At 41.8% G+C, this 24789-nt stretch overlaps 1 protein-coding gene across 2 annotated transcripts in view; it reads right to left on the reverse strand.

Annotated features, from left to right (window-relative positions):
* Positions 1 to 15069: 15069 nt before the first annotated feature.
* Positions 15070 to 24789, reverse strand: part of rnf111 (ring finger protein 111) — a 73291-nt gene continuing 63571 nt past the window's right edge. Inside the window, exons 11-14 of one of the 2 annotated variants that reach the window (XM_078427588.1) lie at positions 17855 to 17935; positions 17668 to 17763; positions 17393 to 17496; positions 15070 to 16725 (exon numbers count right to left, since the gene is read on the reverse strand). In XM_078427588.1, the coding sequence (XP_078283714.1) occupies positions 16608 to 16725; positions 17393 to 17496; positions 17668 to 17763; positions 17855 to 17935 (399 nt within the window). In that variant the 3' untranslated portion in view covers positions 15070 to 16607. Of the gene's footprint in view, positions 16726 to 17392; positions 17515 to 17667; positions 17764 to 17854; positions 17936 to 24789 lie in introns of both variants that reach the window. The other variant, XM_078427587.1, reaches the window with a different exon arrangement.

Below are 24789 nucleotides of genomic sequence, written 5' to 3' on the forward strand. Positions count from 1 at the left end.
GATTGGGCCGCGCGCAGGGCTGCGCCTCCCATTGGCGGGCGGGGCTGGGCCGCGCGCAGGGCTGCGCCCCCCCCCCCCCCCCATTGGCGGGCATCGGGCGGGTGGGCGGGCCGGGGATGCGTTGCCGGGGCGACGGTCCGGGCCTTCAACCAGAATCTCCACAAACGCTGCAAGATGCGGAATTTAAAGCCGCGGGAGAACCGCCCCCAACCCCGAGAACCAGGCAGGCAGACAAACAAACAAACAATGCAGGAGTCACGCACTCACATGTTCGGCGACCCCAGCGTTTTTGTGTATGTCATTGGTTTAGTTTGGTGTCAGCGATGGCAGCCTCGCCAACGGTCGGTCGGTCGGTCTATCTGAATGCTCGTCGTTTTTGTCATTTTTATTGTGCTTTAAAAAGTATGTGTTAATGTTCCCTGGTTTGTTTTATGTGGGAGGGGGGAGGATGGGAAAGGGGAGGGGATGGGAAAGGGGGAGGATGGGAAAGGGGAGGGGGGATGAGGGGAGGATGGGAGGGAGGGGAGGGAGGAGGAGGGAGGATGGGAGGGGGGGGGGGGGGGGGGAGGATGATCGGATGGGAGGAGGATGGGAGGGATGGGAGGGGGAAACCTTTTTTCAATCTCTTACCTTGCCGGAGATTGCAATTGTTTTCCGGATCGTATCTCCGGTCGCTCTGCGGCCTAACATCGTGGAGCTGGCGGCCTTGCTCGAGACTGACTTTGAGCCCCACAGCGGGGCCGTGGACTTACCATCGGAGCCTTATTTCACAAAATGCTGGAGTAACTCAGCATTTCAGCATTTCAGCATCTCAGGAGAGAAGGAATCAAAACGTCACCCATTCCTCCTCTCCTGAGATGCTGCCTGACCTGCTGAGTTACTCCAGCATTTTGTGAAATAAATAGCATCTGCAGTTATTTTCGTACACTACCATCTTACACTACACTGCGATACCTTGCCTGGGATCGACGCTCCAACCGAGGCCCCCGACCGCAGAAGGACAAAGAAGGGAAGAGATTGAACTTTTTTTTCGCCTTCCATCACAGTGAGGAATGTGGAGTAGTCGCTGTGGTGGATGTTGATGTTAAAATGTATTTTGTGTGTTTTGTTGCTTTTTATTGGTATGACTGTGTGGCAAATCCTTGTATGTTGCAAAACATACTTGGCTAATAAAAATATGATTATGATTTATTGTCATGTTCACCGAGACACAGTGAAAGGTTTTTGTGTAGGAAGGAACTGAAGATTACTCCAGCATTTTGTGTCTCTCTTCAGTGGAAAGATTTTGCTGTGTGCTAACCAGTCACTGGCAAGACATTACATAATTATAATCCAGCCATCTACAGTGTACAGATACATGATAAATGGAATAACATGAATAACATTTAGTGCAAGATAAAGCCAGTAAAGCCCGATCAGAGATAGTCCGTGGTCCCCAATGAGGTAGATAGTAGTTCAGGACTGCTCTCTAGTTGTTGGTGGGGTGGTTCAGTTACCTGGCAACAGCTGGGAAGAAACTGTCCCTGAATCTGGAGGTGTGTGCTTTCACACTTCTATACCTTTTGCCTTGATGGGAGAGGGGAGACGAGGGAGTGGCCAGAGTGCGACTCGTCCTTGATTATGCTGCTGGCCTTGCAGAGGCAGTGAGGTATAAATGGAGTCAATGGAAGGGAGCTTGGTTTGTGTGATGGTCTGGGCTGCGTTCACAAGTGAGTCTAGGACCAGAGGATGCAGCCTCAGAATAGCAGGACTTACCTTTAGAAAGGAGATGAGGAGGAATTTCAGTCAGAGGGTGGTGAATCTGTGGAATTCATTGCCACAGACAGTTGTGGAGGCCAGGTCAATGGATATTTTTAAGGCAGAGATTGACAGATTCAAGGGCCACAATAAGGTAGGCTGAGAGTTCAGGACTACACCCTTAGTTATGAGGACCATTAAGAAGTCTGATTGCAGCGGAGAAGAAACTGTTCTTGAAACTGGTGGTATGTGTTTTAAGCTTTACATCTGCCCAACAGGAGAGAAGAGGGAATGACTGGGGTGAAATGTTCTTTGGTTATTTTGTCTGCTTTCCTGAGGCAGAGTGAAGTGCAGATGGAGTTGATGGTGCGGGGGGGGGGGGGGGGGGGGGGCTGGTCTGTGTGGTGAACTAGGCTAGATCTGCAACTCTGCAATTTCTTGCGGTCATGGGCAAAGTCGTTGCCAAGCCAAGCCGTGGTGCATCCTGAAAGGATGTTCTCTACAGTGCATCTGTGGAATTTAGTAAAAGTATTTGGGGACATGCCTAATTTCCTTCGTCTTCTGAGGAAGTAGAGACGTTGGTGTGTTTTCTTGGACATAGTTTAAATGTGGTTGGTCCAGGACAAATTGTAGGTGATAGTTATGTCTTGGAACTTAAAGCTCGACTACTTCCTCTTCAGCACCTTCAAATCCTTGATCCTAGATCCTTCAAATTGCTGACATTGGGGGAGAGGTTGTGATCTTGCAATCATATTACAAAGCTTGCTATCTCCTCAAAGTGAGTTTGTTTAGATATCAGTTTAAAGCTGGAGATTGTTCACCATAATACTTCCTTTCTGGATATTGAATAACTGAATTTACCAACTGGTGAATGTTGCAAAGCCAAAATGAAGTGTGAAAATGAACCTCAAAGAATAGACAATAGGTGCAGGAGTAGGCCATTCGGCCCTTCGAGCCAGCACCACCATTCAATGTGATCATGGGTGATCATTCTCAATCAGTACCCCGTTGCTGCCTTCTCCACATACCCCCTGACTCCGCTATCCTTAAGAGCTCTATCTAGCTCTCTCTTGAATGCATTCAGAGAACTGGCCTCCACTGCCTTCTGAGGCAGAGAATTCCACAGATTTACAACTCTCTGACTGAAAAAGTTTTTCCTCCTCTCCGTTCTAAATGGCCTACCACTTATTCTTAAACCGTGGCCCAGGTTCTGGACTCCCCCAACATTGGGAACATGTTTCCTGCCTCTAATGTGTTTAACCCCTTAATAATCTTATATGTTTCGATAAGATCCCCTCTCATCCTTCTAAATTCCAGTGTATACAAGCCTAGTCGCGCCAGTCTTTCAACATATGACAGTCCCGCCATTCCGGGAATTAACTTAGTAAATCTACGCTGCATGCCCTCAATAGCAAGAATATCCTTCCTCAAATTTGGAGACCAAAACTGCACACAGTACTCCAGGTGTGGTCTCACTAGGGCCCTGTACAATTGCAGAAGGACCTTTTTGCTCCTATTCTCAACTCCTCTTGTTATGAAGGCCAACATTCCATTGGCTTTCTTCACTGCATGCTGTACCTGCATGCTACCTTTCAGTGACTGATGCACTAGGACACCCAGATCTTCCTAACTTGACACCATTTAGATAATAATCTGCCTTCCTATTCTTACCACCAAAGTGGATAACCTCACACTTATCCACATTAAACTGCATCTGCCATGCATCCGCCCACTCACACAACCTGTCCAAGTCACCCTGCAACCTTATAGCATCTTCTTCACAGTTCACACTACCACCCAGCTTTGTATCATCTGCAAATTTGCTAATGGTACTCTTAATCCCTTCATCCAAGTCATTAATGTATATTGTAAATAGCTGCGGTCCCAGCACCGAGCCTTGCGGTACCCCACTAGTCACTGCCTGCCATTCTGAAAGGGACCCATTTATCCCCACTCTTTGCTTTCTGTCTGTCAACCAATTTTCTATCCATGTCAGTACCCTACCCCCAATACCATGTGCTCTAATTTTGCACACTAATCTCCTATGTGGGACCTTGTCAAAGGCTTTCTGAAAGTCGAGGTACACCACATCCACCGGCTCCCCGTCAATTTTCCTAGTTACATCCTTAAAGAATTCCAGAAGAGTAGTCAAGCATGATTTCCCCTTCGTAAATCCATGCTGATTCGGAACGATCCTGTTACTACTATCCAAATACTCCGCAATTACGTCTTTTATAATTGACTCCAGCATCTTCCCCACCACTGATGTCAGACTAACTGGTCTATAATTTCCCATTTTCTCTCTCACGCCTTTCTTAAAAAGTGGGACAACATTAGCTATCCTCCAATCCACAGGAACTGATCCTGAATCTATAGAACATTGGAAAAAGATTACCAATGCTTCCACAATTTCTAGCGCCACCTCCTTAAGTACCCTGGGATGCAGACCATCAGGCCCTGGGGATTTATCAGCCTTCAGTCCCATCAGTCTACCCAACACCATTTCCTGCCTAATGTGGATTTCCTTCAGTTCCTCCGTCACCCTAGGAACTCTTGCCACTAGAACATCTGGGAGATTGCTTGTATCTTCCTAAGTGAAGACATATCCAAAGTACCAGTTCAACACGTCTGCCATTTCCTTGTTCCCCATAATAAATTCCCCTGCTTCTGTCTTCAAGCAGGCCGTGCCAACCTTTGAGCACCCACTTACATTAATCCGATTTTATTCTCCCCACATTCTCAACACTCCCCAGATTCTACCAAGCACTGACACAATAGGAGCAGTGTATAACAGCCAATTCAATTAACAGTTTACATGTTTGGAATGTGGGAGGAGACCCACACGGCTACTGGAAGAATGTGTAAACTATAGATGGCACCAGAGGTCAGGCTTGAACCTGGGCTGCTGGAGCTGTGAGGCTGCAGCTCTACAGACTGCTCGACTCTACTCCCCCCTTGTGGGAATTGTGCTGATGGGATAATTTTGCATTAGTCTAGCTGGCGGCATCTCTGCAGCAGAAGATTGTGAGTTTCACCTTGTAATCTGTAGCAAAAATCTGGAATTACTCAACATTGTTCCACGACTGGGTGGCTGTACTGCCTGAGATGACATCTTTATGCTGAGGCATGGCGGCACAGTGATGCAGCTGGTGGAATTGTTGTCTCGCAGCTCCACGACCTGAGTTCAAACCTGACCTTGGATGTTGTCTGTGGAGTTTATACAGTCTCTTTGTGACTGCATGGGTTCCCACTAGGTGCTCTCCCATCCCAAAGACACGTGTATTGATAATCTAGACACAAAAAGCTGGAGTAACTCAGCGAGACAGGCAGCATCTCTGGAGAGAAGGAATGGGTGACGTTTCGGGTCAAGACCCTTCTTCAGACTGTTACAAAACGTCACGCATTCCTTCTCTCCAGAGATGCTGCCTGTCCCGCTAAGTTACTCTAGCTTTTTGTGTCTATCTTCATTTTAAAACCAGTATCTGCAGTTCTTTCCCAAATGTATTGATAAGCTAATTGGCCACTATGAATCACCCTGAGTATAGATGAGTGGTAGAATCTGGGTGGGGGAAACAGTTGATGGAAATTTGCAAATAATAAAATGGGTTAGGATAGGATTAGTGTGAAAATTGGTGCTTGAAGGTCAGTGTGGACTCCAAGGGTCAAATGGCCTAATTAAGAGCCGTGTAATGCTGACATAAATGACAAGATGATTTAAGATTATTTCTAAGAGCTGATCCTGACCAATATTTCTCTCAAACAATGTAGCATTTGCTGCACCAATAATTACCATTCAACTGACCCTCACTGTCTGTAAAGTGTCTCAGATAACTTAAGGCCATGAAAGCTGCAAAATAAATTCAAGCATTCTTTTCTCCTTGGGGGTAAACTTTCAAATATTGATCAAAAATGATCCCTGCACATACATACATGAAGAATGCATGGAAAGGTTCAGATGGTGAAGCCAGCAAGTAAAAAGCATATGGCACAGGAGATTCACAAATTGAATTTCTACCTTAATCCAGGCATCAGGCTGGATGTTATGATGCAGCCTACCTGCTTTTTTGAAGCCTGATGGAGGCGGAAGTGAAGAATCAGACAAGATTGTTCTTTTTTCTCATCATCAATTTGCAGAGCACGCAATTAGCCCAGGGAGATTTATAACAAAAAGAAGACAGGATAAGTCTCATCTTTCAGCAGAGACATTTGGGGGCACTGTGGTGCAACTGGTACAATGCCAACTCACAGCTCCATACCTTCTATACGCCATAGAAGGACTTGTTCTTGATACGTTTTAACCTTTTTTCGTATGTTGATTGGTGCCTGTAGATTTTCACAGTAACATTATAATAGCATCATGTGCACTCATTTCTCTGCAGAATTAATTTGTCTTTGTCTTTGTGTTTACAGCATGACAATACATGACAAATAAAAATTGTGGCAGAAACCCATTAACAAGGAGCTTTGCTATGGGCAGAACAGCACAGCTGTTACTAGAGTTGATCAACTGTGTCTTGGACTGACTGTGAGTTTTTATTATTCTGCTCATTTTCCCCAGAAATTCCACTATATATTGTTAATATAACAACATATTTTCTCTTTTATATTTTGATAGTTTCATTGTGTTGCTCAGACTTAAACACCTTTGAAAGAATTTATCAGGAAGGAAGTAACTTTCATAAGATCATAAGGGTTAGGAGTAGAATTAGGCCATTCGGCCCATCAGGTCTACTCAGGCATTCTATCATGGCTGATCTATCTCTCCTAACCCCATTCTCCTGCCTTCTCCCTATAACCTCTGACACCTGTACTAATCAAGAATCTATCAACCTCCACCTTAACAAAATCAATTGACTTGGCCTCCACAGCCATCTGTGGCAATGAATTCCACAGATTCACTACCCTCTGACTAAAGAAATTCATTCTCATCTCCTTTCTAAAGGTATGACTTATTTGTGAGTCGTAAATTCTCCCACTAGTGCCTTAAAAATATCCAATGACTTCCCTCTATAGCCTTCTGTGGCAAAGAATTCCACAGATTCACCACCCTCTGACTAAAGAAATTTCTCCTTATCTCCTTCCTAAAAGAATGTCCATTCATTCTGATGCTACGACTAGTCCTAGACTCTCCCACTAGTGGAAAAATCCTCTCCACATCCACACTATCCAAGCCTTTCACTATTCTGTATATTTCAATGGGCTCTCCCCTCATTCTTCTAAACTCCAGCGATGTTTTGGGTTGAGACCCTTCTTCAGATTGAAGAGTTGACCCGAAATGTGACCTATCCCTTTTCTCCAGAGATGCTGTCTGATCTGCTGAGTTACTCCAGCTTTTGTGTGTATCTTTGGTTTAAACACATATACACACATAAATACATGCACATAAATTTATATACATACACATTAATAAAAAAGAGTGCAAAAAGACATAACCAATGCTCCCAAGTCTATGGAGTTCAGAGCTTATTTGGAGGTTGTAGTGTTTAATAGCCTGATGGCTGTAGGGAGGAAGCTGTTCCTGAACCTGCACATTACAGTTTTTAGGCTCCTATCTTCCTTCCATTGGCAGGAGTGAAATGGGTGTGATAAACTTTAATGAACGACAATAAACTTTATTCAGAATGAAAAATATATACAAAACATATACAAAATAAGAACAGTGGAGGACCTCTTCTGGCATTCAAGAGAAAGTCAAGAGTCAACAGTGTTTTATTGTCCTAAATCCCAGGTAGACCAATGAAGTTCTTACTTGCAGCAGCACAACAGAATGTGCTATGTAGTGCATTGTGTTCTCAGCGTCCATACATACGTCAGTGTCATGTGCGATAGGGTTTGCAAACTATCCTTAAACAAAGCACCCTTGCTTGGATCCCTGGGGTAATATCCCTTCCCTCGTTTGAGGGGTGGCTCCACTGGACTCTGCCCCTCATTGTCCCATAATGGGAGGACCCTAGACTGTGGTCATCCAGAACTTATGGCTGGCAACAAGCCCTCCCTCGCTACCTGAAATGTAGTTTGATACGATGATAAGTGCCGTCCAAATCCTAAATGATAAGGGGGAGCCAGGCATTGATTGTATCATATAATGATGACGCGTGGCCAAGGAAAGTTGGTTGGGGACGGAGGTGGTGCAGGGGGAAGTGCATAATAAGCCTAACTCACAGAAGAGTGCATAAAAGCACTGGCATCCAGCTGGAGCAACTTGTAAGTCAACAGTCTGACCTGCCAAAAACTGACAAGTTCTCTATGACCCAGACATTTAAACTTATTAAAGTCAGTGAAATTAACAAAGGACTTGACATATTTAAAACAACGCAAATTAACTTATTAGTGAGGAACCTTTGTACCTCACAGTGCTGTTCTTAGCTCAGGTCTAACTGACCTCAGTTTCAACAGGTATTTGCCCTGGAGTTTGCTTTCTGCTGCTAACCAGCTAGTTTCAGACCTTAGATAGACACAAAAGCTGGAGTAACTCAGCGGGTCAGACAGCATCTCTGGAGAAAAGGAATAAGTGATATTACGGGTCGAGACCCTTCTTCATTGCTGGTTCAAGCACAATCTGCTTTCTTGCAATGGTCACGAAAAAAAGTTCCTAATGTCCAGTGTTTGCTTAGAATAGGCATAAATAAATACATTATTCATGTTATTCCCTTTATCATGTATTTTGTACACTGTGAATGCCTCTATTGCAATCATGTGTTGTCTTTCCGCTGACTGGTTAGCACACAACAAAAGCTTTTCACTGTACCTTAGTACACGTAACAATAAACTAAACTAAACTAATTGTTCTTGATCCAGTAAATAGAAATTATATTTACATAGTACCTTCGATATAATCACAGAATGTCAAAGTGTTTGCAGTGGTTTATTGTATCACTTTTTAATACATATTGAAGTTATTTTTCATGACAATCCAATGTAATTCCCAAGACATGCAAGTTTGTAGGTTAATTGGCTTCTGTAAATTGGCACTAATGTGAAGGATGCAAAAGTGGGATAACATAGAACTAGTGTACGGGTGATCGATCTTCAGTGTGACTCGGTGGGCCGAAGGGCTGTTTCCACATGGTATCTCTAAACTAAAAGCGACATTCATTGATGTCCTGTGGAATACTATTAATCGCCAATATGACGGCATTTTTCATTGCATGCTAATGTCCTTCACATTGGTATCTTAGAGACAGAAATTTGGCATCCCATCTGTGTACAACACGTTTCAAGAAATGGAAGTGAGATGAATGCCGGATGATGTTTAAATACTATTGGCTGAGGAATGGAGGTTGGCAAGGATACCTCGAAAACCCATCTGCTTTTCTTACTTAGTGTCCAAATATATAATGATTCTGTATAATTTTTGTTCAAATCTCCTCTCAATCTTGTTGTCAACGAGGAAACAACCCCAGCTCCTCCAATCCATCCCTGTGGCTAAAATACCACATTCTTAGAAATATCCTATTAAATCTATTTTGCATCTTCTTAAATCTTACATTTCCCTTAAATCTAAAAAAATGGCTGACACATTCCAACTGTAGTCGGCGGTGCTTTATAAAGATTCAACTTTTGCTTTTGCATTTTATGTCTCTGTTGTAAAACTCAAGATATAACAGAGAACAGTACAGCACAGGAACAGGTTCTTCAGCCAACAATGTCTGTGCCGAATATGATGGCAAATTCAACTCATCCCTTCTGCCTGGACATGATCCATATTCCTCCATTTCTTGCATATTCATGGATCCATCCAAAAGCTTCTTAAACATCAATATCTGCTTCTACCACCACCACCCTGCAGCATGTTCCAGCTGCCAGCCATCCTCTGCGTAAAAAAACTTGCCTCTCTACATCTTTAAAAAAAAATCTCCATCTGACCCTATTCATATATCTAGATATATATTCATGCCTACATATATGAATCACCGTTAGACATGGGTGAGGTGCCGGATGACTGGAGGGTGGCTGTTGTTGTGCCTCTATTTAAGAAGAGCTGCAAGGAAAAGCCTGAGAACTGTCGACCGAGGAGCCTAACATTTGTGGAAGGTAAATTAATGAAGAGGGATAAGATGTATGGGCATTTGGATAGACAGGCTGATTAAGGATAGTCAGCATTGTTTTGTATGTGGGTGATCGTGTCTGATGAATTTGATCGCATTTTTTGAATAAGCAACTGAAATTGTTGAAGCGGGCAAAGGCGTAGATGTTGTCTGTATGGACCAGCAAGGCCTTTGATAAGGTCGGCTGCTCTGTGAAGTTAGATAACATTGGATCCAGGGAGAGCTTGCAAACTGGATACAGAATTGACTTCATGGAGTGAAGCAGAAGGTGAAAGTGGAAGAGTGTTTTTCGGACTGGAAGTCCGTGACTAGTGGTGTGCCTCAGGGAATGGTGCTGGGCCTACTGCTGTTTGTGGTTTATATCAGCAACTTGCATGTGAATGATTAATGAAGTTTAATGCAGATGAATGTGAGGTGTTCTATTTTGGGGGAGTCACACCAGGGCAGGACCTTTATAGTGAATGGGATTATCCTGGGGTGAGGTTGTAGAGCAGAGGGATCTAGGTTCCCTTAAAGTGGCATTACAGGTAGATAGGGTGGTCAAGAATGCTTTTGCTACATGTATACATCCAAGTCCCTCTACCTTTGGTTATCCTTAAAAACTGTGCCATTAAATGTATTGTGGCTCCCTCATTCTTGCTATCAAAATGTACCACTTCACAATCCTCTGCATTGAATTTCTATTTGGACCAAGTGATTTACGTTGAACACAACCAGCCTTCTACCTGCTTAAATTTCCAACTCCTACCTCGCAAGATTGTGGGTGGTTTCCTTACTACAGATTTTGTATAAATGTTTTATTGAGTATTGCAGCCCTGCCCTCAATTTATCTCAGATCTGAACCCATGGATTACAGGTTTAGTATTTGCACGCCTATTCCTTAGCTTAGCCTATTCCTATGCCTTAGCTCTCTGCTCATTTTTTCTTCTCTTTTCCACATCTCGTTTCCACGTACTACATTTATAGAGTTAGAACAAAGAATCTGGCTATTTGGCCCAACTCATCTGTGCTGATTATCAAATAAACATTTATTTAAATTCCATTTATGGCCCTTGGTCCTTAGCTATATAAACATAGCACAAAAAGTAAGGAAATTTGTGTTTGGTAGATTATTTCTTTGTTGTAACAATGCTTCTTGGCAATAAATCTTATACCGTTGGAAAGCCTGTTTATTTCCCTTTTAAACGATGCCACATTTGTAAGGAACATGCATTTGTGGGATGAGCAGCAGAGCTGAGTATGTGGGTTGCGCCCATGAAAAATCTGCCAAATCTTCTCTGCCAATGCCAAACAGCTTATTCTGCCATTGACTCTTGTTCGGTGTTGTTTGGTGGATTGGATGATTGAAGTCTGAAGAAATAAGACATATTGGCAATTTAACAATTTATTCATTTAATAAACAGGAGTCTGAGTAGCGTGTGGAAGAACCATACACAGCCACAACAGCCTGGCACCTCCTCCTCATGCCGGTCACCAGCCTGGTCACACACTGTTGTGGGATGGCATCCCATTCTTCAACCAGCATTTGTCGCAAGTCAGCCAACGAGGCACCTGATTGTCAGCACCTGCGGGTACCAGAAGCTCAAAACAAGAGTCAATAGCAACAGCAGAATAAGCTGTTTGGCATTGGCAGAGAAGATTTGGCACATTTTTCATGGGCGCAACCCATATACTCAGCTCTGCTGCTCATCCCACAAATGCATGTTCCTTACAAATGTGGCACCATTTAAAAGGGAAATAAACAGGCTTTCCAAAGGTATAAGATTTATTGCCAAGAAGCATTGTTACAACAAAGAAATAATCTACCAAACACAAATTTCCTTACTTTTTGTGCTATGTTTATATATGCATTACTGATTCTATTGTCTTGCCACTTGAATTGTTCATCTGAAGTGCATCATACAGTTGTCCAGAGAACAATGGTTTTTCATCCACTTACCTTTTCCCCCCCTTGTAGGAGTGTGCTTAGCAGGTACTTCAAATATCTCTTTAAAGATCTTCCCTAATATTAGCCAAAATCTTCAGTGCCACTTCAAACTGGTCAGATTCTCTTCAACATTCAAAGTTAACCCTCCTCCACGTGAGTAGTTCTACTTTAGATTGCTCCAGGTCTTTACCATTGCTAGTCTAATCCTTGTGTGCATCCACATTCCAAATGTTCTCACAGTGAACATGAATGCTATAAACCTAGGTCACCTCATCTTCTAAACCAGACAATGCAATGCCTCTGTCCTCACTGGGTAAAAAAAAACATACAAGTAAGAATGTTCTCCCGAGTACTTATCAGAAACATTTCCTTCACTTTGCAACTTCATCCAAATTAATATTGGGGTGATTGTGGTCCCCAATATCAATACTCTACCTATTTTCTGCTGCTTTGATGAAATTCCTTGTATGTTGCAAAACATACTTGGCTAATAAAGTATGATTGTGAATCCAGTTAGGATAACACAGTAGAGCTACTGCCTCACAGCACCAAAGATCGCTGATTTGATGCTGTGGATTTTGCACATTCTCCCAGTGACCACGATGGTTTCCTCCCACATCTGAAATATGTGCAGGTTTGTAGATTAATGGGCCCTGTAAAATTGCCCCTGGTGTGAGTGGATGCAAAAGTGGGAATAACATAGCAGTGTGAATGGGTGATTGATGCTCGGTGTGGACCCAGTGGGCAGAAGGGTCTGTTTCCATGCTGTATCTCTAAATTAAACATTTCCTACTTACTAGTTATTGGCCAGAGGAATACCCCGTCAGCACAATCGCCTCTTCGCTTCATGACTCCAACTAAATGGATAAGGACACGTTATTTTTGTAAGTTACTAACGGATGAAAATCAAATTTGTTCTTTTATAAAAGATCATATAGCATTTCATCAATAAGAAGTTTCTGATCATTATATCATTTGGTGGTGGAACCTTTCTGCACTTACTATCATGACAGCCTACACATCTCAAAAAGGTATTAGGTGGAACCTGTTTTGAGGCATCCTTAACTTTAAGACACTAAAAGCTAATTAAAAAAAAAATCTTTAATCCATTTTTTAAGATGATGATTTAAAAAAAAAAAGTTATAGATTGATAAAGATTAGCAAGCAATAACTAATTCTTCTGCACAAAGTAACTTTATTGGTTTTACTGTAGTGTAATATTTGACCTAAAGACATCCTTTTTAAATCTGAAAGGATATGATGACAGTAGTTTCATGACCCAAGAGTTTTGTAAAGTAAGCAAAAGTCAATAAATTATATAGCTTGAATCTTTGTATTTACCCAAATGAAGTGTGGGACAGCGTGTCGAAAGTTCTATGAATAGCATGTGTGGCAATAGTTTCCACAATTAAAAAACGTGCACCCTATTAAAAGGCAGTAATGTAAAGTTTCCTACTGCCTATCCAAATAACACTCAAACTATCAAGGCATTTATTTTCCAGCTTGCACTTGGAATAAAACTGTGATCATTTGCCTTATAGAAGCTAATTGTAATAAGTATAAATGGATAAATTATACCGCACGAAATGTAGCAAGCAACAAATCAAAACATGGGGAAGTTTACAACAAAAATAGCAATGAGAAATGTATCATTTAACCGCCCATCCCAGAACATATTTTCCTTATTGAATCAAGTACATATAAAGATTTTTTCATAAAAAATATTTCACAAGTTTAGAATAAAATTGATGATATTCACACAAAATATTGTACAACATTTTAAAATTGAAAATGGCAATGTATTGGTTGGCACATCTAGTATTACTGGTAGGTAACAGCTACATCCATATAAAAATGCAACAATTTAATAACCTATAATCTAGCGAACAGAAAAACAAAACTTAGTTATTCATTCTTCAGGGGATAAAAAGGGGCTTAGCATACATGTTTGATATAGCTTCAATGTTTTGGAAGACATTTGTAATGGAGAAATCAATCTGGTCTGAGACACAATGTATTTATTTTGAGGCTCGAAGGGAAATTGAAGCATGGGATTAAATACAACCTAATAAGTACTGTGTATTTCAACCATTTGCAAAAATTGTTACCATGGAAATTTTCTCAGGAGTGGAAATTTTGCTAATCTCAGTGCTTTATTTCTTTGAGAGGATTACTTTTAAGATGTCAATGCTAAATTTCAAATCAGAATTAAATGGAAATGTCCACCACTAGAGAGAGAAGAATTTCCCAGCTGTTTTTTCCCCTCATTGCTCTCTTGCTGACCAGTTTTACGGTGTGGTTGGACAGCCCATCAATGTTTGTCATCGCTGTTAAAGTCAATTAACTTTTATCCTGGAAGAGCTCAAGGTCAGATCTCAATCCCCTTACAATATCAAAGACCTGAAAAACCACTACATTAAAATATGAATCGCTGACAATATTCTCCCATTCCCAGGTCCAAAGGTGTTATATCTTGGGTCCCGATCCAACAGGACCGTCTATTTCCCTCCTCAGATGCTGCCTGACCAGTTGAGTTCCTCCAGCACTTTTTTTTCCCACTCTAAATGTAGCAGCATAGTTGCCTTCCTTGGTACTATAAACCAACATGCAACTATATTCAAATACACTTCCTGCTACGCCACAATGTCATTACCCTTGTTAGACAACAGATGGCGAACAACTTTTGAAAGAAAATGACAATCTTAATTGCTATTCTTTTGTTCAGTAGTAATGGAATATCAGAACTTCAGTATGGCCTGGTACAATTGTAGGCTTTCAAGGGAGTTTCATAAAGGGTTTTCTTTTATCTCTTACCTCAAGTACACCAAGGAAAAAAAGTCAGAATATAATCTCTTGTTATCAGGCACTGAATTATATTTAACCTGGAATGTGTGAATCCATTTTCAGGGAGACACTCGGTATCACTAATATGGCAAATGAAATGCTCAAAGTCCTGTAAGTGAGTGATGAAAGATTGCCACATGGCCTAAAATGCACTCATAGTTGAAGCCATTGCCCCCTTGTGTGCATGAAGCCTGCAACAGAAGCCTGGAGTAAGCCTCTTCATTGGGTGATGTTGCTGACAAGTATCCTGTGGCAAAAAAAACATGCACCTGCTTTTGTCAGTGGATGGGAAAGGACACTAAGACGCTGCAAATGACTCTCATTAGCAGACTGATTAGTACCACTGAACGCATTGACAGGACAACACTGAATGCTCATGCAAGAGCAAAACCCATACGTGGTTACTTTAAACCAACACTAAGGCCTTCCAATGATTGATCATGTTATCAATAATAAGAATAATTAAGTTCAATTATTGGCTTATTGCACTTGCCTAATAGTTTCATCTTCAAAACAGCATATATTTGCTCAATTATTTAGTGTAGTTTTATATATTTTAGTTTTCACATTATGGGCATAATATTATGTTGTGGAAATGCAATGGCTAAACCCATGATTGAACCCATTGTTCATCATCCTATTGGGATTGTTTACCCAATTTGAGAAGCTAAAAATTATTACAATAGCAAGCACAATAACTTCATGAATTGTTTGCATTTTAATATTCATTCAGCTCAATTTCAACAACGGCAGTGTTTTTTTCCAGATCAGTTTCCTTATCAGATAATACAGCAACAATTTGGGATTATAAAATGGCAGATGTCTGATCACTGACACAATGAAGTGATGTTGAACTCGTTTTTGATGATCATTGCACACAGTGGAATCTCCAGCATTCTTTTCGTTCCATGCAGAAAAAATGGTGCAGATCAAAAAATGATAGTTGAGCCAAATGGAAAGCAAAATCGTTGCTGAATTAGGTATACACAAGATAGAAAAGAAATACAAACACACATGGAGTTAACTATCTTTATTAACTTTAAAACTAAGTCATTCTGAAAAATGCATCCAGGGACCTTTACAAATCTGTGAATGCATGGATACCTGCCATTAGTACTGCATTCCAACATTTCACCTGAATCTTTAACAGCCATTATTCTGTAATCTGTCTTCAAATTCATTACCTAGATGTGCTCATTGATGAATTCATCTGGAACCTTGTTCTACAATCTGACTAGCTCACCATTACAAATCATCAGATGTGCAAGTATACGCAATACAGCTAATTTACTTAACATTAGTGTTTGTTAGAGCTGTTTAATGGCAGCCAAACAGCTAAAATTATAAAGAAAAGGGAAACCAAAATAAATCAGAGTGAATGAAAACAATGAAGTTAAATTTGTGAGCCTGTTAGTCTCATAGAATATTGACATTCTTAAAAATTACATTTATCACTGTGCCAAACAAGAATGGATTTTCATTACAAACCTAAAGAGTTTATATGGTTGGATACATATTTTTTGCCATGGCAATTGGTTGGGATAAGATCCCATCAACTGATTGTATGCTGTGATGAGTTTCTACAATACAGCAGCCGTTTTCCTAATCACGGAATGTCTTGATATTCCTCCTTAATGAACAGATCACAATCTATATACACAATCTAGTATAAATGTTTAAATTAAAGTCCAGGGTTAGTGACTGATGACATATTCTATTCCAGTAAAGCAAGGCATCATGAAAATGACTTTGTTTCTATCTAGAGCAGCTAATCTTGTCTGCAAGTCTGAGGACACAAAGCCCGTTATGTGCAAAGAAATGCAATCCAAGGAACCATGCAAAATAAAATGACTTGGAAAAACATAAAAAGCCACATAAAAAAGCTTCATAAATACATTAAAATTTAAACTCTATACTGAAATATCATTGTAGGCCTAGCATAAATTGTACTATGTGGCTTAGCCGCACTCTAGGTTCAATGCTTTTGAATCTGCGCAGGTTATTCATGCCATCTTTGGTTGACTGCAGTACTGAGAATAGTTAATGAGATGTCAACTATCTGCAGACAGCTGAGCTTCAATGTCCACTCTGCAGATGGGGCATTTCTTGTTGGTAGTCAGCCACTGGTCCACACACACTTGATGAAAAAGATGCATGCAAGGTAGCCGTCTGGAAGAAATAGGGTAAACAAAAGCACCGGTCAGAAGATATTTAGATGTATTGTAACATCATCAGAAATATCCTTCCACATTAAATTCACAGATTTTTACTTGCCCTTTTAAATACTCTAAATAAAAACAGTCTTGTTAAAATATCAATTTAACATTTGAACCAGGGATAACTTGCCGACCAAAGTTTTAACTACATGTTTATATTTCCCATTGTTATAGATTGAAGAATTCTCCTGATCATTTTTGAAAATTAAGGCTTGTCATCATTTTTTACAATAATGTTTGATAGTTTTTAAGGATCATGGCTATTAAGAATCTGTACGTTGGAGTAAACAACTTCAAATAGAGTAATAAATCTACAATGTACATTGTTCAAATTGCCATTTAATAGTTTTCCTAAGAATGTGAAACAAAAGCAGACACATTTATCAGATACATATACTTATGATAGCAAAAGCAATGAAAGGTCCAATTCACACAACAGTTCATCAACAGGCAAAAGTTCTCTACAAATTATCTTCTTTTGTATCTGCTTGTCAGTTAATTATGTTTTTTTTTGGCATGGAATTGTTTTTAATTAATCAATTAACAGTCTACCACAGACCATGAGAAATGCTTGCATGGATTTATCCAAAGAGAGAATTTGTTTGACATAGCCATCTTACCTAACATCTTCTCCTTCTTCTAGAATAGATAGACAGATTGTACATTTCTCCTCTGTATCATCCTCTATTCCATCCTCCTCCTCCTGTTTATACTGCAATTTCCTCTGTAAGTCAGTTATCGCCTTGTTACCACAAATTCAAATTTGTCAGATGGTTTAATCAAAGAAATCACAAAACATATACAATAATAATTTCAACTTGTTTGCTTATAATTTGTGTTGTATGTAAATAATTTTTTTATAATATAAATTGAAAATTAATGAGAAATGTTTTACCTTTATATATTTATGTGGGTACGTGCATCTCTCAATTGTACCCTGTGAGGCACCCCGATTAACATTACCCAGTCGTTCTTCTAAATGTAGTAAGTCCTATGAAAGAAAGAATATTTATTTAGTTAAATTTAAATATAAAACCAGATCAACTTTAACATATTGTATTTCTTGTCGTGGTTATACCAACCTCATAGGTGGCTCTGAATCCTGGAATCCTTGAGGAAATGTAGCGAATATGAGGATAGCCTGCCATGTCTGGAGGTACAGCCTGTACAAAAACAAAAAAAGTATTTGCTGAATTGAAATATCACAATATTTCAATTTAAGGTTATATTTACAATATAAATATATTTTTTAAAAAGCATTGTGTTTACAGGAAAATCCCGAGCAATATTCTGAGGTTACACATATGCCATTAATTCATAATGAACGATTTCATGAATCATTAAAACGGAACTTTTTGGATGTAAACTATTGTATATCCTTGTTCGTAGGTTGATGTTAGGCAGCAAACATCTGGATTTGGATCCACATGGACCTAGCTGTCCACCTGGATTCACTGCTTAGAAACATAGAAAGTAGGTGCAGTAGGACATTCGATCCTTTGAGCCAGCACCGCCATTCAATATGATCATGGCTGATCATCCAGAATCAATACAAAACAATACATCTTTATTGTCATTGTACCCAGGGGTACAACGAGATTGGGAATGCGCCTCCCATACGATGCAATAATTTAGGTAATTTAGACAGCAGCAACCCAACGAAACGAAACAGTTGTAACAGTTTTGGACAGGGTAAAGTGCAAGTTGATCTATGCGTTGTGGCCATCCGGCTCAGCAGGACCGGTTCATAGCAGCTATGGCCCTGGGGATGAAGCTGTTCCTGAGTCTGGAGGTGCGGGCATAGAAGGCCTTGTATCGTCTGCCCGATGGAAGGAGTTCGAACAGACTGTTGCAGGGGTGTGAAGAGTCTTTGTGGATGCTGGTGGCTTTTCTGAGGCATCGTGTGTTGTAGATGCCCTCCAAGTCTGGTAGCTGTGTTCCGATGGCCCTCTGAGCTCTATGGACTACCCGCTGTAGAGCTTTCCTTTCTGCCTCCGTGCAGCTGAGGTACCACACAGGGTTGCCATGCGTTAGGATGCTCTCTATGGTGCAGCGGTAGAAGGTCGTCAGCAGCTGTTGGGGTAGACCAGACTTTTTCAGTGTTCTTAAGTAGAACAGTCTTTGTTGTGCCTTCTTGACCAGCGCAGCAGTGTTATTGGACCATGTTAGGTCCTCCGAAATGTGAGTGCCCAGAAACTTGAAGCTGGACACTCTCTCCACACTGACCCCGTTGATAGAGATCGGGGCATATTCCCCGTTATGTGACCTACGGAAGTTGATGATCAGCTCCTTGGTCTTGGTGGTATTTAGGGACAGGTTGTTATCCGAGCACCAGTCCGCCAGGTTCTGCACCTCCGCTCTATAGTTTGTTTCATCCCCGTTGGTGATCAGCCCGATCACCGTTGTGTCATCTGCAAACTTGACAATGGTGTTGGTGTCGAATGCAGGAACACAGTCGTGTGTGAAGAGGGAGTAGAGCATGGGGCTCAGAACACAGCCCTGTGGTGTGCCGGTACTCAGGGTGATAGTGGAGGACAGGTGCGGGCCCATTCTCACTGCCTGCGGTCGTTCCAGCAGGAAGTCCAGGATCCAGTCACATAATGACGAGCTAAGGCCTAGCTGGTGGAGTTTGGTGATGAGCTTGGTGGGGATGACCGCGTTGAAGGTGCAGCTATAGTCTATGAATAGCATCCTCACGTACGTGCCCTGTCTCTCTAGGTGAGTCAGGACAGTGTGAAGAGCCAGAGAGATGGTGTCCTCTGTGGATCTGTTTGCCCTGTAAGCAAATTGATGTGGGTCCAGTGAGTCAGGGATGCTGGATTTGATGTGTGAGAGGACCAGCCTCTCAAAGCATTTCATGACTATCGGCGTTAGGGCAACCGGGCGGTAGTCGTTCAGGTTGGAGATCTTTGCTTTTTTTGGCACCGGAACTATGATAGCCGACTTCAGGCACTTGGGGACCGTAGCCAGAGATAATGACAGGTTAAAGATCCTGGTGAATACCTCAGCCAGCTGTTCAGCACAGTCCTTCAGTACCCTTCCTTGAACTCCATCCGGTCCTGCAGCCTTGCGTGGGTTGACCCTTTGCAGAGCGCGTTGTTCAGTACCCTGTTCCTGCTTTTTCCCCGTATCCCTTGATTCCATTAGCCCTAGGAGCATATCTAACTCTCTCTTGATTACATCTAATGATTGGCCTCCACTGCCTTCTGTGGCAGAGAATTCCACAGTTCACAACTCTGGGTGAAAAAAACTTTTCCTCATCTCGGTCCTAAATGGCCTTAAACTGTGACCCCTGCTTCTGGACTCCCCCAACATCGGGAACATTTTCCTGTATCTAGCCTGTCCAATCCCTTAAGAATTTTATATGCTTGCCTGCACACACTTTTTGGTTTGTACAGAACTGAGTGAGTTGACCTTCTTCATTCAACAGATATTAAGCAAGATATAGTGGAGTCTGCAGCAGGAGAAAGCATCAAACGAGACCTACTAATAACTCGAGCCTTCCTGGCTATCAGATGCTGTAAAGGGACTTTTCAATGATTTTTTAATGTCCCGGAAAATCAGGCGTGTATAAAATTGATTGAAATGGTTATTAAAAAAAATTAAAACACAGATAAATAATTAAAAACTTAGATGTGGGTAAAACAACATATCCATTATTGTTGTCATGTGTACCGAGATACAGTGAAAAACTTTGTTCTGCATGCTATCCAGGCAAATCATACTATACACGAGTACAATCAAATCATACACAGGTACAGCAGTTGATGCAAAAAGATAAAGGAAACATTTCAGAATATAGTGTAACAGCTACGGAAATAGTTGGTGTGCGCTTTCAAGCTTTTTTATCTTCTGCCTATTGGATGAAGAAAGCAGAGGCAATGACTGTAGTTCTTGATCACGTCGGCGGTTTTGAGCAGTATGAAGAGCGGATACAGCCAATTTGGAGGTGGGGACGGGACTGGTTTACACGATGGAATGAGCAACTTTGCAATTTTCTGCAATTTCTTGTAGCCTTAGCCACCTTCTTAGGCCCCCTCGGTCATGGCTGACCATGGGTGATGCATCCTAATTGGCTGCTTGCTCCACACCTCGGCTAGAGCAGCGTCGCTTGTGGCTGAAGAGACCAATGCGGGAGTGACAGTCTCTGTCGCAAAGGTCACGTCTGAGTGTGGTCTCTGGTCTGTTGAAGTTGCTGCGTTCCTTTCTGGGTGCCCGCTTGTCTGCCACTGAGTTCATCAGTTTCTCTTCCCCCGTTTTGAGATGTTGGTTTAGGGTACCTCTCCACCTCGTACCGTCAGCTGCAAGGCTCTCCCAGGACTCCACATCGATGTCGAGCACCTTCAAATCTCTCTTGCAGACATCCTTGTTAAGTAGCTGGGGGCGGCTGATGGCTGATGGTTATCCTCCCAGATGTCATCTCTCCATAGAGGATGTCTTTTGGGATACGGCCATGAGTAGAGTGTACATACTCGGAAGGCCAGCACGAGACAGAATCTCGGCGTTGGACACTCTGTCTTGCCAGGATATACCCAGGATACGGCGGATGCTTCTAAGGTGGAAGGTGTTGAGTCTTCTTTCCAGTCTGGCATATGTAGCCCATGTCTCACTGCCGTACAGCAGCATGCTGTTGACACAGGCATTGTAGACTGTTATCTTTGTCTTCACTGTCAGCTTTGGATTAGTCTACACTCAAGTTGTGAGGCGAGCGAGAGTTGTAGGTGCCTTCCCGATCCTCTTGTCAATCTGTGTCCAAGGAGAGGTTGTCAGTGATGGTGGAGTAGAGGTACGTGAACTGATGGACAGCATCGAGTTCGTAATCGTCGATGGTGATGACAGGCGATACCTCTGTAACCTGTCCCAGGACGTTCGTCTTCTTCAGGCTGATGGTCAGCCCAAAGTCCTTGCAAGCCCGATAGAAGCGGTCCATCAGTGTCTGTAGTTCCTGCTGGGTGTGGGACACAACTGCTGCGTCATCAGCGAACACCATGTCTCTGATGAGAGTTTTATCTTGGCTCTGAGACGGGTGAGGTTGAAGAGCCTGCCATCTGATCTAATACACAGGTAGATCCCCTCTGTTGCAATGCTGAAGGCATGTTTCAGGAGCAGAGCGAAGAAAATCCCAAAGAGTGTGGGAGCGAGAAAGCAGCCTTGTTTGACGCCACTACGTATGTCGAAGGGCTCCGAGAAACTACCATTGAACTGCACTGTCCCCTTCGTGTTGATGTGGAAGGATTCTATCATGCTCTGCAGTTTTGCCCCTGACCTGATCAAGCACTGCAAGACTACCTTACTGGTTCCTTTGCATGAAGTCCTCTGCCAGTGCTGGCAAGAAGGAGCTGTACCACAGGACATGAGGGATGCCACGATCATTACCCTCTACAAGAACAAGGGCGAGAGAACCGACTGCAACAACTACAGAGGCATCTCCCTCCTCAACATCGTCAGCAAGGTCTTTGCTCGGGCCATCTTGATCTGCCTGCAGAAGCTGGCAGAATGTGTCTACCTAGAGTCACAGTGCGGTTTCCGAGCTGGAAGGTCAACAGTAGACATGGTCTTCTCCCTTCGCCAGCTGCAGAAGTGCAGAGAACAGTGGATGCCCCAGTACATTGCTTTCATTGACCTCGCCAAGGCGTTCGGCTTTCTGGTGTGTTTCCCTGTAAGTGTGTGTGCCAGTAAAGGTGACATGGTCTCCCTATGGCTACTTGGATTTCTCCAGGATGCTATGTAGTCCTCCCATATCTCAAAAATATGCAGACACTGTAAATTACTCCGTGTGTGTAGAATCTGGGCGTAGCTGATGGGAATAAAAATTGAATTAATGTCAAATTAGTGTTAATTGGTGATTAATGATTGGTACAATAAGTGGGCCAAAGGGACTGTTTCTATGCTGTATCTCTTTGTGCTAGTACATGTACTATTTTGACCTCGTTCAATAGTTATTGCTAAAAATACCTCAGCCCAAATTTTCTCTCCCCACACAGTATATTGATACTTCTCGAGGTAGAATTATATAAGGTAAAAGTATCTGAATGTACACAAGTATATTTAAATTAAATAGACTAGTTTAGTCTAGGTAACAATTTTAAGCTGTGCAAGGGAAGATCCAGAGGGATGTCAGAAGATGGTTGAGCAAACAAACAAAGTGCTGGAAGAATGCAGTGGGTCAGGCAGTATCTGTGGAAAGAATTGACAGACGGCATGTCAGGTCGGAATCATGGAGAAGGGTTCCAACCCAAAACATTGTCTGTCTATTCCTTCCCACAAATGCTCTGACCCATTGAGTTCCTCCTATACTTTGTTTTTTTGCTCAAGATTCTGGTTGTTCTGCAGTTTCTTATGTCTCTTGTTAGAAAATGGTTCCTGGCCCAAAGAATAGTAGAAAACTGGTTCAGACCACAAGTTCACACAGTGGATAGAAATTCTTTAAACACCAGCTGAGCCTGTTTTTGAGAGTTCAGATGTTAACATTGGATAGATTGTCAGGATCATCCGAGTCTTTCTGACTAGCTTTGAATTCGAAGGGTGCCGGGGAGTCCCGAGAGAAAAGCTTAACCAGGACTCTTTCTCAGGAATTTGTCTGGTTTTGCAACACTTCCAGAGTGATCAGCCATGATCGCATTGAATGGCGGTGCTGGCTCGAAGGGCTGAATGGCCTACCCCTGCACCTATTGTCTATTGACATGGACTTCCGATGGATTAAAGTGTCTATATTATTGTTTACCAGCAAGTCTTCACAGTTATGTAGGGCTGGCAAGAAACAGCTAGTGTCTTTTCCAAGCCAACATTGTTCATAATGTCTTACATAAGAAAACTGCATTTACCACATGCCGTGGCTAATTTAGTGGACATATTTTAAATAACTTGTGCTTAGTGGATATTGCTGATGTGTCATAATTTTGTCACTTTTGTCACGCTGATTAGATAGTGCCACTCCATTCATTGTTGACAAGTTTCAACTTTCCATTGCCCAGCGCATAAAATTTGACTTTTCATCTTCAAGTTCCTTCATATTTTTTTCTTTCCTAGTTTACTGCAACTCAAAATACCCCCTCTCAGCTCAGTGCCCATTCCATTAAATGTACCAACTGTGGCCAGTCCTCTGGCAAATAAACCTTGTTTCCCTGTTGCCTGACTCTCAGTCTGAAAAAGGGTCTTGACCAAAAACATCACCTATTCCTTTTCTTCAGAGATGTTGCCTGATCCGCTGAGTTACTCCAGGATTTTGTCTCTATCTTTGTTTTACAAAACTTTCTCTTACCATCGATCAGTCCTGCCCCACTTGTTTCACAAGCCAGAAGCACCTCAATCATGGCCTCAAGCTTCTATTGTTCAGGTGAACCTTTGTTGACAAATGCTCCTGAGAAGCTCTCATACATGAAGACTGCCAAACAAACCTAAGCAATTTACATTTGCTAGTTTAGTTCTGGGAATCTCGAAACAGCACCTGACCAAGTATGACTGAGAACTTGCATTACTAACTTTCTAATGATGGAATTCCTCATGAAAATTTAGAGCCGAGTTTGGGAAATGATTTAAAATTAATAAAATGTTGAAACACTGAATCTAAACATTAAAAAGATTGGCATCTAGCATGTTTCTCATCTCCACAGTAACAAACTGACCTGATGTACTTTTCTGTTTTTGTTTTGCTTGCTATACTTTTCCTTTTGCAGATCCCAAGCAGCTTAAGTCACTTAAGTAATCAAGTATTGGCCAGCACGTTAATCCAACTATGAGGAGCAGAAATCATAGGAAATGAAGCAGAAACCATTCAGCTAATTTCATGGACCTGGCCAGATTTCAAAATGTCTTATTTACAGATCAATAGTATTAGAATAAAGTTGCTGGCTTCCTAAATGTATAATTAAGCTTTAATTTTAAAATCAGAAACAAAAATGAAACCATATTTCAAAGTTTTGAAAAATGTGTGTGTTATCTACATTTCTGATTTGGGTTGAATATCTTCAGCACCACCCCTTGCTTAGTTCTGACCTTTGAACAATCTTGTGCCAAA

This window comes from Rhinoraja longicauda, chromosome 33 (assembly GCF_053455715.1).
Source record: "Rhinoraja longicauda isolate Sanriku21f chromosome 33, sRhiLon1.1, whole genome shotgun sequence".
In the NCBI taxonomy this organism is placed as follows: domain Eukaryota; kingdom Metazoa; phylum Chordata; class Chondrichthyes; order Rajiformes; family Arhynchobatidae; genus Rhinoraja; species Rhinoraja longicauda.